The sequence below is a fragment of the Felis catus genome, chromosome A2 (assembly GCF_018350175.1).
Source record: "Felis catus isolate Fca126 chromosome A2, F.catus_Fca126_mat1.0, whole genome shotgun sequence".
NCBI lineage: Eukaryota > Metazoa > Chordata > Mammalia > Carnivora > Felidae > Felis > Felis catus.
This window is the reverse complement of record NC_058369.1, coordinates 16,561,549-16,578,468: the sequence shown is the minus strand read 5'-3', so window position 1 is coordinate 16,578,468 and position 16,920 is coordinate 16,561,549. Positions and strand designations below refer to the sequence as shown.

At 37.5% G+C, this 16,920-nt stretch overlaps 1 protein-coding gene across 2 annotated transcripts in view; it reads left to right on the top strand.

Annotated features, from left to right (window-relative positions):
* SETD2 (SET domain containing 2, histone lysine methyltransferase) overlaps positions 1 to 16,920 on the top strand; it is a 127,149-nt gene that overhangs the window by 75,797 nt on the left and 34,432 nt on the right. For both annotated transcript variants that reach the window (XM_045049437.1, XM_045049427.1), the window contains exons 13-14: positions 10,417 to 10,465; positions 13,275 to 13,458. In XM_045049437.1, the coding sequence (XP_044905372.1) occupies positions 10,417 to 10,465; positions 13,275 to 13,458 (233 nt within the window). The remainder of the gene's footprint in view (positions 1 to 10,416; positions 10,466 to 13,274; positions 13,459 to 16,920) is intronic.

The window sequence follows — 16,920 nt, the reverse complement described above, 5'->3', positions numbered from 1 at the left end:
GCCACGGATTTCTGTATGTTGATTTTGTATCCTGCATCCTTACTGAATTCATTTATCAGTCTAGTAGTTTTTTGGTGGCGTCTTTAGGGTTTTCTATATGTAATACCATATCATCCACAGATAGTGAAAGTTTTACTTCATCCTAACCAATTTGGATGCCTTTTATTCCTTCCTCTTGTCTGATTGCTGTGGCTAGCACTTCTAGTACTATGTTAAATAATGACCATCTACTCGTCACTGCAGCATTGGGTTCACCAGTACAACCTGTAACTTCAGTGCAATCACTTGGAGGGCTGTGGTGATTTTAAAGTTTGAAAAATTTTAATTAGAAGAGATGGTTACATTTGAAAAGTGTAAGAAAAAATCTTAGATTTGGAATTAATTTGCTTAGAAAACAGAACTCTGAAAATGAGACACACTTAATCATCATAATCTTGGTTATTCTTCAGTGATTACTTAACACGAAAACCCTTATTTTTCTACACACGTTTACTACTGGCCTAGAGAGGCCTCAAAAGCAGGCACTTGTGTCACCTGTTCACCTTGTGCTTCAGTATTTTTTAGCATAAGCCCAGCACATTTTAGGTGTGTGTTGAATAAAACTGAGCATTGCTAAGGTAGATTCTTTGAAGTAGAGTCAAGCTGGTTAAGGCTGGAGAAGAAGGAGGGGCTGGGGGACAAGTTTAAAGTGAACAACAGTGAACTGGGAGGTCTTTTTAAGGTATGGCATTTGCTGAAGAGCAGCATTTAGAAGTTGCCTTGGGTTCCTGAGGCCTCAGCCTGAGATGTCATAGCCCTCAGGTGGTGGTCTTTACCATGAATACAGCAGTAATGCCAAAAAAGTTTTTTGGTACTTTGTCGGGGGATTCTTCTGAGGCCTGTTATCTTTTTCTCCTCTTTTTATTTTAATTTTTAAATAGGCCTTTCCTGTACATCATACAAAGTTCAAAAGGCATATGGTGTGGTGTTTTGCTCCTACCCCTGACCCATGTCCTGTTCCCTGAAGGCAACCAGCACAACCAGCTTCTTGTATATCCTTCCAGAGATAATGTGTGCATACTGTGTGTGTGTGTTTCTTTTTTTATAAAACTGGCAGCACTCTTTAGCTCCTTGTTTTTATTTAATATATTATGAAGCTAGTTTCATGCCAATTTACAGAACTTAGCTTTCATACTGCATGGTATTTTATTGTAAAGGTATGCAGTCATCAGTTTCCGTTTTAAAAATTTTTATTTATTTTTTTTTAGAGAGCATATGTGAGAGGGGAAGGGGGCGGGGGGGGGGGGGGAGAGAGAATCCCAACCAGGCTCCACACTCCATGCAGAGCCCAATGCAGGGCTTGATCCTGTGACCCTGGGATCATGCCCTGAGGTGAAATCCAGTCAGATGCTCAACTGACTAAGCCACTAAGGTGCCCCTTATAATCATTATCCTTTTAATCCTATTAATCAGTTCCCTATTTTGGCCATTTCAGTTGATTTTTTTTTTTTTTTTTTTTAAAGCTCAGCACATAACTTTCATATAAATCATTTTGAACACATTTACATATGTGGGAATATACATGTTTGATAAATTACTAAAAGCAATATCTCTGAGTCCTGGTCTGTGTTTTCTGTCATATTCATAGGTCTTGCCAGATTGATCTTTATAGTTTCTGTACCAGTTTAACTCTCACCAGCAGTGTATGTACACAAAGGCATCTATCTCACTACACTCTGGTCAGCACAGGTACTGTGTAACTTTATCTTGGTCAGACTGGCACAGATGGAAAATTATTGAAGTGTTAATTTGCATGTCACTTGTGCATGAAGTATTGAATATCTTTACATTTTTGTTTCCTGTTTTAAGAACTTTGACTCAGTCAATGTTTTGTCTATTTTTCTGAATGGCTAAAAACTGAGACTGATTCTTACTACCTTCCATTTCACGGGAGCCCATTTGTCTGAAGTTAGAAGAGTGTCTCTTTAGGGAGTTAAAGGAATAAATAAAATTATTATACTCCCTCTTTCCTTTACTCTCCCTTCCTCTGCCCCTCATAAGTGTGTGATTTTATGAAGTCTCCAGACGTTTATGTTCTCTTCTGAATTTTCTTTGTAGTCAGATTTTAAGACCTCCTTGACCTGATGGAGACCCCTCTACTCCTACCATTTATAATACAGTTTGTGAGATAAAACCACAGACTCTTATGCTCTACGGGGACATGATGATAGGAGTTAAATAATTCTTCCTTCTGTTAAAGGAAACTAAATCCTGGTTATAGAGCCATTACCACTGAAGGTATTTCACAGAATTTATGCTGACAGGAAAGGAGCTATGGTACATAGCAGTATTTGTCCAGTAGGTTTATTTTCTTTGATTGGGCCTTGAGGTAGTGTAGGGCTGTAGACATGGAGGTGTTCTATGTTGTGTGTTCATTTTTTTATTTTGTTGTTAATTGAGAAACTGGATTTTTAATCTTTAAGCCAGTGTATAGAATGTGAATCAGGTTCCATGACATGGTCCTATTTTACCCAAAGTTGTTTTATGTTTCTCTAAGTTCTTACCTCTTTTTCTGAATTTTCAGTGTTCAGTAATCAGATAAATATTTGGCATGTTTGCTTTTGACACTAAAACTTCATAGATGCCCAAAAATCCTGAGAATATGGTGGGATATTTTGAAATCCTTTTCAAATACATTCAGTTACCTGGAAAAGCTTATCTTTCGGGACACTCTTTGTCTCAGGTCATGATCTCATGATTCGTGAGTTCAAGCCCCACATCGGACTCTCTGCTGTCAGCACAGAGCCCACTTTGGGTGCTCTGTCCCCCTCTCTCTGCCCCTGCCCCACTTGTGCTCTCCCCAAAATAAATACTTAAAAAAACTTATCTCTTGTGTAATTAAATATATAAATCCACATGCGCGCATGTGTGTGTGTGTGTGTGTGTGTGTGTGTGTATATATGTGTGTATATATGTATATATACACACACGTATGTGGATATATATATATGTGGATGTGGATCCACGCATGTGGATACACACACACACACACACACACACACACACACACACACACACAGATATACAAGTATATGGTGTTCTTAGTATCTTAATTTTCACGGTTTTAAAATTGCTTAGAAAACAAACATTGTGACACAAAACATTAATTGATGAACTGAACACTAAAAGATTGTCATCCAAACATCCCTTCTCTGTTAACATTAGCATCTGTCTTTGTCTAGGGTTGTTGTGTTTCTTAGCCAAAGTCTCACTGTTCTAAAAATTGGGCAATGTAGTACAAATACAGTACAGATCTATTACAAAATAAAAATGCATTGATTTCATAAAGTCAGTGAAAATGATACTGAAGAAATAGTATACAAGAGTAGTAATGTACTGGAAGCATTTTTAGAAAGAGTAATGAAAGGGTTCTGAGAGACTTGGGCAAAAAGTGTGGCATCGTCTTAATCAGTCCATTATTTGGAAAAAGTATACCAAAAAATATCAGTGGTTGACTCATCTTTTTGGGGGAAGAATTGGAGAAGTTTTCTCTAGCTTACTGATTTGGAGATTGCAAATAAATTTTAGTGGGTTGGTGAATTTGCATAATCTGAATAAGGATAAATGGAATCATACAGTATAGCTTTTTCTATCTGGTCTTTACTTAGCATGATGTTTCCAGGATTCATCCATGTTGTAGCATGTATCAGTACTTAATTCCATTTTATAGCTGAATAGTATTATTCCCTTGTGTGGATATACCCAATTTTGTTACTCATTTGTATGGACATTTGTGTTGTTTCTACTTTTTGACTGTTAGGAATACAGTTACTGTGAATATTTATGTACACATTTTTGTGTGAAACTGGTTTTCAATGTCTCTTGGGTATATACCTATGAGTAGAACTTGTGAGTCATAGTAACTTTATATTTAACTTCTGAGGAACTGCCAGACTCTTTTCCCCAATAGCTGTACCATTTACAATGCAATGTAATAAGGTTTTTACCTTTACCTTTACCTGCAGTGTGTAAGGTTTTTAATTTCTCTAATTTCTCTACGTCCTCACTTTTTTACTTAGCATAATATCCTCAGGGATCATCCATGTTGTCATAAATGACAAGATGTCCTTTTCTCTCATGACTAATACTGCATCATGTACATGTACACTGTATCTTCTCCATCTATTGATGGACACTTAGGTTGTTTCCATATCATGGCTAGTGTGAATGATGCTGTAGTGAACATGGGACTGCAGCTCTCTGAGATCCTGTTTTCATTCCCTTTGGATATATACCCGGAAGTGGAATGGCTGGCAAATGTTTATCAAAAAATAGAAAACATACTGTATGAATAAGTATAAAGACCTTCCACCTTTAAGTTTTATTTTCTTCTAGTCAGCCTATTTTTCTCTATGTACTTTCTCTCTTGGCAGTCTCCTAAGTACCACAATATAAGTTATGATCTCCTAAGATGTTCCCAAATTGTGGATCTCTTTCCTTAGCCTGTTTCCTAAATTTCAGATATATTCAGCTTGCTTTTGACTCCTCCACTTGCCTTTTAGATACAAGTTCATAATCTTCTCTTACACGCTGGTTTATCATTCTCAGAGGTACATTTTTATTAAAAGCATCATCATTTTCGGGGCGCCTGGGGGGCTCAGTCGGTTGAGCATCCGACTTCGGCTCAGGTCATGATCTCACGGCTTGTGAGTTCGAGCCCCGTGTTGGGCTCGAACACAAAAACTGTGAGATCATGACCTGAGTCGAAGTCAGGACGCTTACCGACTGAGCCCCCCAGGCACCCCTTGAATGACATCTTTACATCTTTTGCAGGTGTTATTTTAAGCAGCCACTACTTCTGGTTATTTGCACAAAAGTAGAGCTTGGATACTTGACCTATATTAAATGCCCACTTGTTGAATTTATATGCAAATATATGTTAATACATGCCTGTATCATATTCTAAGTGCTAAGTAATTCATTTACATTACTTTTCAGCGTTTTCCCATCACTCTCTCAGGAACTGTTAGTTGTTTTTGCTTTCTTTTGTTTTAAAGTATCTTGTGTGGTACTATTTACACTGTAGCTAATTAATAAATGTTTGACACAGAATTGAGAATCTTGAATCTTAGACCCTCCATAGTCTTGGTTTTCTTTTTTTTTTTTTTTTTAACGTTTATTTATTTTTGAGGCAGAGAGAGACAGAGCATGAACGGGGGAGGGGCAGAGAGAGAGGGAGACACAGAATCAGAAGCAGGCTCCAGGCTCCGAGCCATCAGCCCAGAGCCTGACGCGGGGCTTGAACTCATGGACCGTGAGATCGTGACCTGGGTCGAAGTCGGACGCTTAACCGACTGAGCCACCCAGGCGCCCCATATAGTCTTGGTTTTCAACATTCTCTTCTGGTAGAAAAATTTTGAGACCTTGTTGATCTGAAAAATGCCTCTATTTTGTTCTTGCTTGTTAGGCAAATCATAATTATCATTTGAAAATAAATTTTTCTTTAAAATGTTCAAGACATTGTATCATTTTCTAGCTTACAGTGTTGCTGTCTATTGAAGTCTGATGCCATTTCGATTCCTTTGTTGTGGTAGGTGCTCTCATTTCTTCCATCTGGTGACTCATGTCTTTAAGTTCTAAAAACTGTGTGTGTGTGTGTGTGTGTGTGTGTGTGTGTGTTAGGGTGTTTTGTTTTTTTTTGTTTTTTTCCTACTTCCTCAGTTTTCTCTCTCATGCTTTCTGGCATGTCTGTGTTAGATGTAGGTTATCTAGCGCTTATCCTGTAATTTTGTTTTTTGGTTTTCCACTTTCTTTCTTGACTTTTTGGTCTGCTTTCTGGGTGACATTCAGCTCTTTTTTCCATCACAGTTCTTATTTGTTCTTATCTTGCTGTCTTTTTTTAATAGCATCTTATTTCATTGATAGAGTATTATTTTTTTCTTTATGAATCATCAGACAAAAGCACATGAAAGAGAATACAGTACATGGAATAGAATAAGATATGTAAGAATGCATGTACATTCAGTATTCCTTTCTTAGAAAGAAAAGATAACACAGATGGGTTTATATATATATATATATATATTTTTTTTTTGGTCTTCCACTGTCATTGTATAGGACTTCAGGATGGAACTGGAATAAACACATGTGTCTGTCTCCATGTTTTTGTTTTCTGCCTCTTTCTTTCTATGTACAACTCCTTGTCATCCTTTAAGACAATTCGGATGTTTATTTCCTTCAGGATACTTTTTCCAGTCCTCTCTCCTCAGGCCAGTTTTAGTATAAGATAGTATATGTTTCCTTTCTATTTTCCTCGAGTGCCTATGAGGTAGTAGTGGTGGTGGTTAAAAGTGTATGCTTCAGACAGAGACAAATCTAGGCTTAGATCCTGGGTCCAGTATAGAGCTCACTGTGGCATGTATGACCCTAGTATAGTTATTTAACCTGAGTATGTACTGTAGATATAATAAAGATACTTCTAATAGCAGTGTAAAAGTATATGAGAATGCAATTAAAGGACGTGGCACACAGTAAGAATTGTCAGCCATGATTGTTAGCCTGTGAATTCCTTGGTGGCTGCTACTGTGTATTTCCAGTGTCCTTTAAACATAGGAGACCGTTAATATGTGCTTTTAACACATAAATATTTGCTGTATAAATGAGCAAACCAGAATTCCACAAATAGCCATCAAAGAACTTGTGCTGTCTTTGTCTATAAATTAAAAACAACTCCACACACATTTACAGGCTTTTATAAGGCATGTTGGATGCATTGCTTGTGCATGAATTTATTAGTGATTCAGTGTTTATCGAACAATTTCTGGAGATTGATTTAGAGCCTTTGATGGAAGAGGAATGATTGATAGACTAAGGGTAAGCTGTTCTAAGCACTGAAAATAATTCAAAATGTTGTAGAGGCGTACTTATTAGTCTGACCCTGGAAATATGCAATGTCTAGTCTATGGTTATATAGGCCTGTAAGTAGCATTCTTACCAGGGATGAAAGAGAATGATGGTATAGATTTAGTGATTTAAAAAAAAAAAAAAAAAAAAAAAAGAGCTATGCAATACTCTGAATTTCTTTAGCACTGTGTGGTTGATTTCTGCACATTATTAGTAGAATTTCACTTATTGGTCCAATCAACAAACAATTGAGTGTTGCCTTTGTGTCAGACATTTTCTTGGTACTAGAGATAGAGCAAAGAGTAAGATAGTGTTGGCCCTTAAGAATTACAGCTTTGAGTGTGTATGTGTATGTGTTAGGAGCAGCAACGTAGACACCAAAGGAGTAAAGCAGGATGATAGGTAAAGAATATTAGGTGGAGTGGGGAACTAGATTCTTTTCGGCCCCTCTGAAGGAGGGTTAGTCCCTGAACCCAGGTCTCCTGACTCATGGTTTAGTGTTCTTTCATAACATGCTAGTCTTTTGAGTAGAATTTTTAGCAGACCAAAGTAAGTTTACATGGAGGGTTAGTGTGAATGAAGCCAACTCAAACATTTTCTTCAGTGGATTCTGTGGCCTGCAGATAGGACATTATTCTCGAGTTCCATATTACATAAGCTACCATTATTGCTATTTATTCTTAAGACAGAATGATTTTAAGAAATAGTATAGTAATCTTCACATGACTGCTTCCTTCTCAGTTTACATTATCGTGGGGCTTTGGAAAAATTCAGGGCCTCAAAATAGACAATCTGAGTTTCCAGTTTAATTTTATATACAGCTTTAACTATATGAAGACGAGGATCCAGTTAGTAGCTCCCAAGTGCTTGGGTGCATGTTAATGGAATTTACTCCCCATAGTTTGAGGCACACAGTAAAAGTCAATAGCTTTTGGTCATGAGTCAGTAATAATCTTCCATTTTGTGAACATTGGAATGCATTTTCTACTTTAGTAGTTGCTCTAAACTTTTGAATGAAGTTAGGAATATATTTTTGAGAAACATTTTCTTTGGTACCTTAACTGCCACCATAGAGTAGGTCCCAACTTGAAGTCTGTGTAATAAATTATGATAAACGTTTGTAATGAATACTTGTAATGCCCAAGACCTTAGGCAAAAGAAACTATATAGGTAAAAATTTTGTAATCCTTAGTTGACACAGACTTATGTATCTCTGTGTCTGTTCTAAGCACCCTTTGTGAATGAACATGTTATCTTTTTGGAGTACCTAAATTTACAGAGGACATAATGCAACAGTCATTTTGAAGCCTTTAAAAATGAATAGAACATGTGTTTTTCCTTATAGTGTGGGTAGGTGGTGATGAGTGGCATTCTTACTTTTTCCCAAGTTTGATAACCCCTCTGAGAGGTGGACAGAGGAGTCGACAGAGCTAAGAGTGTCAGCTTTGTCCTTTCTGTCTTTATTCCTGATTCACCATTATAGCTGGACACTGACAGCTCGACAGCTCCAAGCATCCCTCAGAGGAGCCACCCCCAGGTGGCTTTGAGCTGAGGACAGGCATATACAGTTCTTTCTCTCAAATTCTCCCTTGTGAGGAGAGTGTGTGAAGGCTGCTAAGAGAAGCTAGTAGTTCAGTGGTTCTCAACGTTCTGTAGGCATCAGAATCATCTAGACAGCTTTAAAAAAAAAAAAGCATAGGCACCCCTGGGTTGCTCAGTTGGTTGGGCGTCAGACTCTTGATTTCGGCTCAAGTCATGATCTCATGGTTCGTGGGATTGAACCCCATGTCAGGCTCTGCACTGTCAAGCGCAGAGCCTGCTTGGGATTCTCTCCCTATCCCTCCCCCACTCGTGTGCACGTGCGTGCTCTCCCTCCCTCCCCCTGCCCCCCAAAACAAATTAATTTTTAAAAATACAGATACTTGGGACCAGTGCCTGGAATTTTAGATTTAATTTGTCTGGGATGGTATTTCTATAAAAGTTTCCTGGAGCAGTCTAATTGTGCAGCCAGAGTTCCAGTGGAAGTCCTACACAGGAAAGAGGGACTGGGGGAATAGAGAATGCCACCTGCATTTATGTGTGAGTCCCTAAAGTGGTACTCCTTCCCAAATAATGCCACCGTTCACCATTTCCTGTGTAGTACAGGAGATTAAATTGCTCTGGAGTCAGACTATCTGAAAGAATCATAACCTTAAAAATGGAGATGATAGTACTTAATTCATAGAGTTGTTTTGAAGCTCAAATAAAGTAATGTGTTTGAAATGCCTAGTGTGATACCTGGCACACAGGATAAGTGCACATCTAATTAGGACATCTTTATTAAATAATTTGTCAGCACGCATGGGGTGTTGAATAATTATTTCTAAAAAATCTACATTCGTATAGATTGCTCTTTATCTGTGTGGTTCATATTTGTCATTTTTAATCACAGCTGAATATTAAATCTTGACCCTTCTTCAGTTGTATAGCATGTGGGTTATTTCTCGTTTTCCACAAATAATTGCTAGAACTGACAATTACGTGGAAAGAGGAGCTCTTTGATTTTTTTGGAGTACAGTTGCTTAAAAAAATGGAATTACCAGCTCGTATAGGTATGGTCAATATTATGAGGTTACTATAAAGTGGAGGTATCATGTGATAAACCATTGAGGATGTGTAGATTTGCCATTTGCCCACTTAACCAAGGTGACTGAATAAGGGAATGTTGTGCCTTGCCAAGAAGTGCTTGATGGACTAGAAAGTGAGGGATTGTCAGGGAACAGGACATGTTCTAGGCCTTAGATTCATATAGCAAGAAAAGGTATTCAGGACTGAAAAACAGTTTACATTTGTAGAGAACAATTTTGGTACAGCATTGATGCTATTTCAAGAATGACAGTGATCTAATATTTACCTTTCCTTTTTTAAAAATAACAATACGTAAGTAGATATTACATTTGGCCATTAGCCAAGTTGGTTTTGCATTTATATAAAAATATGAATAATGGGCATTGTCTTTAGACATAAGTTTTTTCAGAGGTGTTTTTATATAGCTGAGTAATTACTAACCTTTTTTCCCTTAAGTAGGGATGGCAAGTGAGAGGTTAGAATTGTTCTTATGAATACTCTCGATAAAGGAACTTTAGATGAGTTTATTTTATATGCAGAAGCTTTGCAGAAATGAAGATTATCAGGAAGTATATTCCTGCCAGAAATGTAATGTCCAAGTTACTTAGTCTGCCACTTGGCTGATGAGATCAGACAAGCCTGGTAGGTGTTTAAAAAACAAAACACACATAGACATAATAAATGTGTGTGTGTGTATGTGTGTATGTACATGAGTTCATATAAGTTCTTATTTCTGAGGGACCAGGATCTATTCTTAAAGCTAGATGTAAGTCAGATTTTGGAGAATAATTAAATACCAGTCTGTTCCTTCCTAGTTCTTTCTTGCCATGTGAAGTCAATCAGCTTCAAAGCAATCACCACTTCCACTCCATACTAATAACTCTTCTTTTGGTTTTTTTTTTTTTTTTTTTTTTTTTGTAATTGCAGGAGGTTTATCGAATTCCAAAGAAAAGTCAAACTGAAAAGGAGAACACAAGTAGGTATTCAGAGGTACTCTGTGTATATGGCTTTACAAATACTCTTTTGGAAATATGCAGAGGTAAATGATAAGAATTTTAGCTATTTTGTTTTTGAAACCCAAGAGTATGTAATTAGGTGAATGAAGTATTTGGTGTAAAAGTTTGTGAACTTGCCTTTTTATTCTTTCTTAGTGAATTTTTGCCAAAAGAGATGTCCCTTTACACTACCTTTGGTGTTGCTTTCCTTGAAGTCACTGCTTTTAGTAGCTTTTCTTCCATTTATTTGTCCCTCTAGAACAGGCATTGTTAAACCTGTACTCCTAAATGTCTGTATAAGTCTTTACCTGTAGATGTTTATATGCAGAATCCTTTATTTACATTCATTTTTCTAGGGAAAATTCAAAACTTTCACCAGGTTCTCAGGGACTCAGTGATCCCTCAAAAGGTTAAGAGTCATTACAGGGACACCTGGCTGATGCAGTCGGTGGAACACATGACTCTTGATCTCGGGGTTGTGGGTACGAGCCCCATGTTGGGTTTTGAGATTAATTAAAAATAAAATCTCGAAAAAAAAGAAAAAGAATCATTCCAGAAAAGGTAACAGGGAGGCCATGGTAGTCTGGTTTCTGGGTTTTACTACTTAGTTGTGTTTCCAGCGTACTTCTTTAAAGATGAAAACAATGGATCTTATGGTGGCTGTTGTTGATCTCTTGAGCCCTCCAGTATTGACCCAATATAGAGTGAAGGAGCCAGTGTGATCATATTTTTGGTCTTTTTCTTTTTGTTTCTTTTTTTCTTTTTCTTTATTTTTGGCATGAAGAGCTTTTTATAGTCTTAAAACTTAATGGTTAAATAATCATATAGGTTAATGCCCTGTGAGGTGTACTTTGTACCGTTGTTGGGGTTTTGTTTTTGTCTTGGATATTTTTAACTCTGCTGGTTTAGTGTCTTCATAGCCAAACATCCTAGTTAGGGCTGGAAAGAATTCCTCCCATAAGAAAGAAGGCAGGGTTGAGTAGTGCTGGTTGGCAAAACCAGTGGCACCACTGTAAGCTTGATCATCAGAGGCTAGCTTCTCTGGGCTCACTGAGCTGAAATCAATAGCAGGATGGGCAAAGCTTAAATTTCTGTGGGGTTTTTCCCCCAATATTTTGCAAATATCTACTCTGGGGTGCCCTCTGAGAGCGATGCCCTTTGAGAGGCATCTATAATGGAAGACTAATCTTTTCAGGAAGCAGCCTTTTGTGTGCCAACTTCAGTTTCTCCTTCACATATGTGCCCCAGCCCCAACCAGTCTCAGTCTTCTATAAGAAATACTTACAATTCAAGCCTAGCTTCTATGTTAACCCTCAATGGCAAGAAATTAAAAAGCTTAGAACTTGTAAAATTCCTAAGAACTGTAAAATATTTTGGGAAATATGTAGCCTAGCTTTACTTTCATTTTATAATGTGAAAACATCAGCCTGAATAAATGGAATGACATCCGCCTCACATATTCTAAGATGCAGAGTCAGAATATGAACTGTTAGTATGATTCCTTTTCTTATTTTACCAGGATATAGTGGAGAAACAGTCACATTTTAAGGAAGTTAACATCAGTACATGGAACCTGTTGTAAGAAGGAAATAGAGTAGTCGTGGGCAGATCCCGGTGAAACTAGGCAGAAGGATGTGGTGCTAATACCTTGTGAGCTGGAACAATTGTTTTAATTGTGTAGTGTTTTCTACCAGTGTGTGGTGTAGATGAGCTCTATGAGCTTCTCACTGACAAATACTCATACGTGGCCATTGATTAGTAACTGTTTTGCAAACAAATGGAGTTTTTGGCCCACTAAAAGGAGAACTGCAAGAATGGCATATGTAAACCTAACCGTGATGCCAGGGAAGAAAACAAGTGATAGCATGTTTTTCTGAGGTGAGAAGAAAAAACAGTTAATGTTTATTGAGAATCTGCTTTGTGCTCTGAGAGATATTTTATAAGAAATTCTTTCCACAGGACAAGAGCAATCTGATTAATCAAGTAGCAATGCTAACATACACAAAGCAGTGGCATATAATACCAGTTAATTTATATTGAAATATTCATTGGTGGGATTTAGACTTCTTAGGGAGATGAGAAACTAGGAGGTGTGGTCAGTGAAAAGCAGCACTTAGCACAGCTCTTGGGAACAGTGACAATGATACTGGGGAAGACCATTCTAGGTAAAGAGGCTGAGTGGAAAAGTTTAATAGTATCATCTTTCAGTAGGAAGATGGCATTCTTTTTTTTGAAGATGTAACTCTCTGGCTTTGATAACTTCATGAGTTGTCAGCTATTATCATTTGTGTTTGAAATATTTTCATTTTGAAATGGTAGTTCATAAAAAATTCTCTAATCCTTTTTTTTTTGTTGTTGTTAAACTAAAAAGACATTTATTTCCCTTTGAAGTTTTTATGCTTAGCATGCCAGGCTGCTCTTCTACAAATTGTAAATATACAGAGTTACAGGGACAGTAGAAGGCTTTTACATTTTGAACTGCAAGCAGACTGCCTTGTTAAAGGTAACGGGAACATCTCGCATGCATGTGTTCCACAGTACTTGTTAGAAAGGCTGAAGGCTTGGACTGAGAGTTTGGGAAAGGTAGAAAAGAGAATTCATGGCAGAGACTTTCAGGAAGTAGAGTGTACACACACACAACACCTTGTTTCTCATCCAAATTCAGGATGGGCATATGAGGGAAGAATTCATAGATCCATTTGTTGGATAGAAATTGTGTTCTACAGTTGACGTGCTATCATGATGGAGAAGAGTCTGCCAAGTAAATTTTTAAAAACCCTTTTCCCTTAGTAACTGAACGAGGAAGGGATGCTGTTGGCTTCAGAGATCAAACAGCTGCCCCAAAGACTCCTAACAGGTCAAGAGAGAGAGACCCAGACAAGCAAACTCAAAATAAAGAGAAAAGGAAACGAAGGGGCTCTCTCTCACCACCTTCTTCTGCCTATGAGCGGGGAACAAAAAGGCCAGATGACAGGTAAGTGGCCTGTGTGAGTTACTCTCTTTTCTGAGCCAGTCAGAAAGTTCCCAAGTCAGTACTTCTGATTTGGGGCACCAAGGGGTTTTGGAATAAGTATATTCTCTTGATAAATGAGTATAAAACTTCACTGATAAATATTGAGACAGAGTCTCTTTTGACAGTGAAGACTAGTGGATTTTCAGTACTTGAATGGTTTCTACTTGATAACATTTAAATGTTATTTGACGAGCCAGAGACTTGTTCTTTCAAGGGAGTGGAGGTGGGTGGGAGATAACTCTTCTAAAGTCAGAACTTTTTTTTAGTGAATCTTGTGCCTTACCAGTCAAAATGCTGGTTGATCTCTGTGTCAGAGGCTATCTTCCTCACGCTTGTAGAAAAACAAGCTGCATGATCGGTCACTGGGGACTAGAAAACATTTATTCTGGAGAAGTTCTTTTTAAATTAATTTGTTTGAAAAAATGAGATATAGCATTCATATAGTGTAATTGCCAAAATTTTAATTTTGGGTTGTCAGGGTTTATAATAGTAAATCCATCATGATTTTAATTTGCATTACCCTAATTACTAAACAGATTAAACATCTTGTCATACGTTTATTGGCCATTCCTGTTTCTTCTGTGAAGTGTCTTTTCATATGTGCTGTTCATTTACCTTTTTGAGTTTTAGGAATTTTTTTTTTTTTTTTTTAAGATTCTTTATACTCTAAATATAATTCTGCTTGGGTGACAATTTTTGCAAATATTTTTTTCCCAGTTTGTGGCTTGCATTTTGACTCTTTTGTGTCTTTTGATATACAGAATTTATTAATTATGGTATAATTGAATATATCACACATATTGTATGTTTCCTTCATGGTCAGTGCTTTTACTGTGTTTTAAGAAATTCTTTCTGGGGCACCTGGGTGGCTCAGTCAGTTAAGCATCTGACTCTGGATTCAGCTCAGGTCATGATCTCACGGTTGGTGGGTTCAAGCCCCATGTCGGGCTCTATGCGGACAGCTCAGAACCTAGAGCCTGCTTCAGATTCTGTCTCCGTCTCTCTCTGCCCCTGCCCCTGCCCCACTCATGCTCTATTTCTCTAGGTCTCAAAAATAAATAAATGAATAAACAAATAAAACAAAACAAAACAACAGATGGCTGTCAAGAAATTCTTTCTGGCGCACCTGGGTGGCTCAGTCAGTTAAGCATCTGACTGTGGATTCGGCTCAGGTCATGATCTCATGGTTTGTGGGAGCAAGCCCCACGTTGGGCTCCGCACTGACAGCACAGAGCCTACTTGGGATTCTCTCTCTCTGCCCCTCCCCTGCTTGCGCTCACACTCTGTCTGCCTCTCTCTCTCTCTCTCTCTCTCTCTCTCTCTCTCTCTCTCTCAAAATGAATAAATTTAAAAATTTTTTTAACTAAAAAAAAAAATTTCTTCCCTACTCTTGAGGCAATGATACTCTTTTCTTTCTTTCTTGTCCTTAATTTATTGGGAATTAATTTTTGTGTATGTTGTGAGGTAGGTTTATGGTTTCTTTTTTTTTCTAAGTGAATACCCAGTCTCTGTACCATTTACTTGCAAGCCCATCCTTTCTCCTTGATCTGCAGCACGCTGTCTCCAACAAGTTCTCATATGTGGGAGGATCTGGTTTGGGGCTCATAATGTGTCTGTAGCTCATATTAAGTCTTGATAGCAAGTAGGACAGGTCCCTCCTTGATCTTCTGGGATGTCATGTCTTTTCTCAGACTTGTTCTCCTTCAGATCTGCTTGTCAGATTCCCTCCACCCATATCACCCAAAAGATGATTCTGAGAAGACTTGACATCTTTACAGTTTTAAGGAGTCCTATTCCTATATTCAAATTGAGTATTCAGATATTTTCTGTTTAATTAGGGCTTCTTTAATACTTTAAATAAAGATTAAGTTCTTCATTAATCTCCTGTTTACATTTTCTCTATAAAGACTTAACGTATCTTGGTATATTCTTTTCTGAAAACCTTAACTTTTTTGTTACATTTTCAGTTTGTTGCTTGTGTTTAGATACCGCAGTTGACTTTTGTATATTGATCTCATGCTGGCAACCATACAAAACTCTCAATGATATTTCAAAGTGTAGGGGTTTTTGCCCTTTTTTTGGGTCTTTGCCAACAGTCCATATCCTATGAATTTGGTTTTTTTCCTTTCTAATCCTTTTGCTTTGTTCTTGTTATTTTACTAGCAACACATCCAATACAAATCACAGAATAACAGCATTTTTTATTTTGGTAATTGATTGCTATTCATGTTTTATTCCACTCTTTTGGATGGATATACACACACACACACACACACACACACACACACACACACACACACACACTAATTGGAGTAATTGGGATTCTTAGCTCCCTAATTTTCAGCATTTTTTGTCTTCAAATGAAAGTGTTTGAGGATTTTAATTTCTTCATAAGTACCATTGAACTACTCTTGTGATACTATAGCTTTGTCATAATTTAGTTCTAAATACTATCAGGCTTTACAGTCTGTTTACTTTTTTTTTTTTTTTTTTTTTTTTTTAGTTTTTGTTTATTTTGAGAGAGAGAGAGAGAGAGCGAGAGAGAGAGAAAACAAGTGGGGAAGGGGAAGAGAGAGAGGGAGACACAGAACCCGAAGCAGTCTCCGGGCTCTGAGCTGTCAACGCAGAGCTCGATGCAGAGCTTGAACCCATGAACCACGAGATCATAATCTGAGCCAAAGTCAGATGCTTAACTGACTGAGCCACCAGGCACCCCCTTCTTTTGTTAAGTTTCAAATTTAATTGCCATTCATTGGTTTGTATTTTACCAGTTCTTAGAATTTTATTGAGACTGGCTGTATAGTCTGTTTTGTTTGATATTAATAGAGGTATGCTATCTTCCTGTTGATAGGATTTAACTGAAATTTTTTATTTCCTTTTTCCTTTTAACTTTTCTGTGTCTCATACATAGTTTATAGCTGATTGATATTTTAATTCTTTGTGGTATTTAACTGGTTTCACTTTAATAAAATCTAAATTTAATCCATATCCTAAACAACATAAGTACTTTAGGATACTTTAACTCTGATCTACAGCCTTCCCAATTTATATGCCATTATTGTCCAATATTATAATTTCTTGTTCCTCCTCCTTCCCTGTCAGTTATTGTTAATTTTTTTATATGTACACAAATTGATTTATTTAGTTTGTTTACATTAATTAGGGTTTTTGTTCTCCTTTCTTTTTCCTTAGACCTTCCTTTAAAAGATTTCCTTTAGGGGACCCTGGGTGGCTCAGTTGGTTAAGCGTCCGACTCTTGATTTGAGTTGAGATTGAGCCTCGTGTTGGGCTCTGCACTGGGCACTGAGCCTGCTTGAGATTCCATCTCTCCTCTCCCTCTGCTCTTCCCCAGCTTGTGCTCTTTCTCACTGTTTCTGGCTCTTTCTCACTCAAACAACAACAACAACAACAAAAGATTTCCTT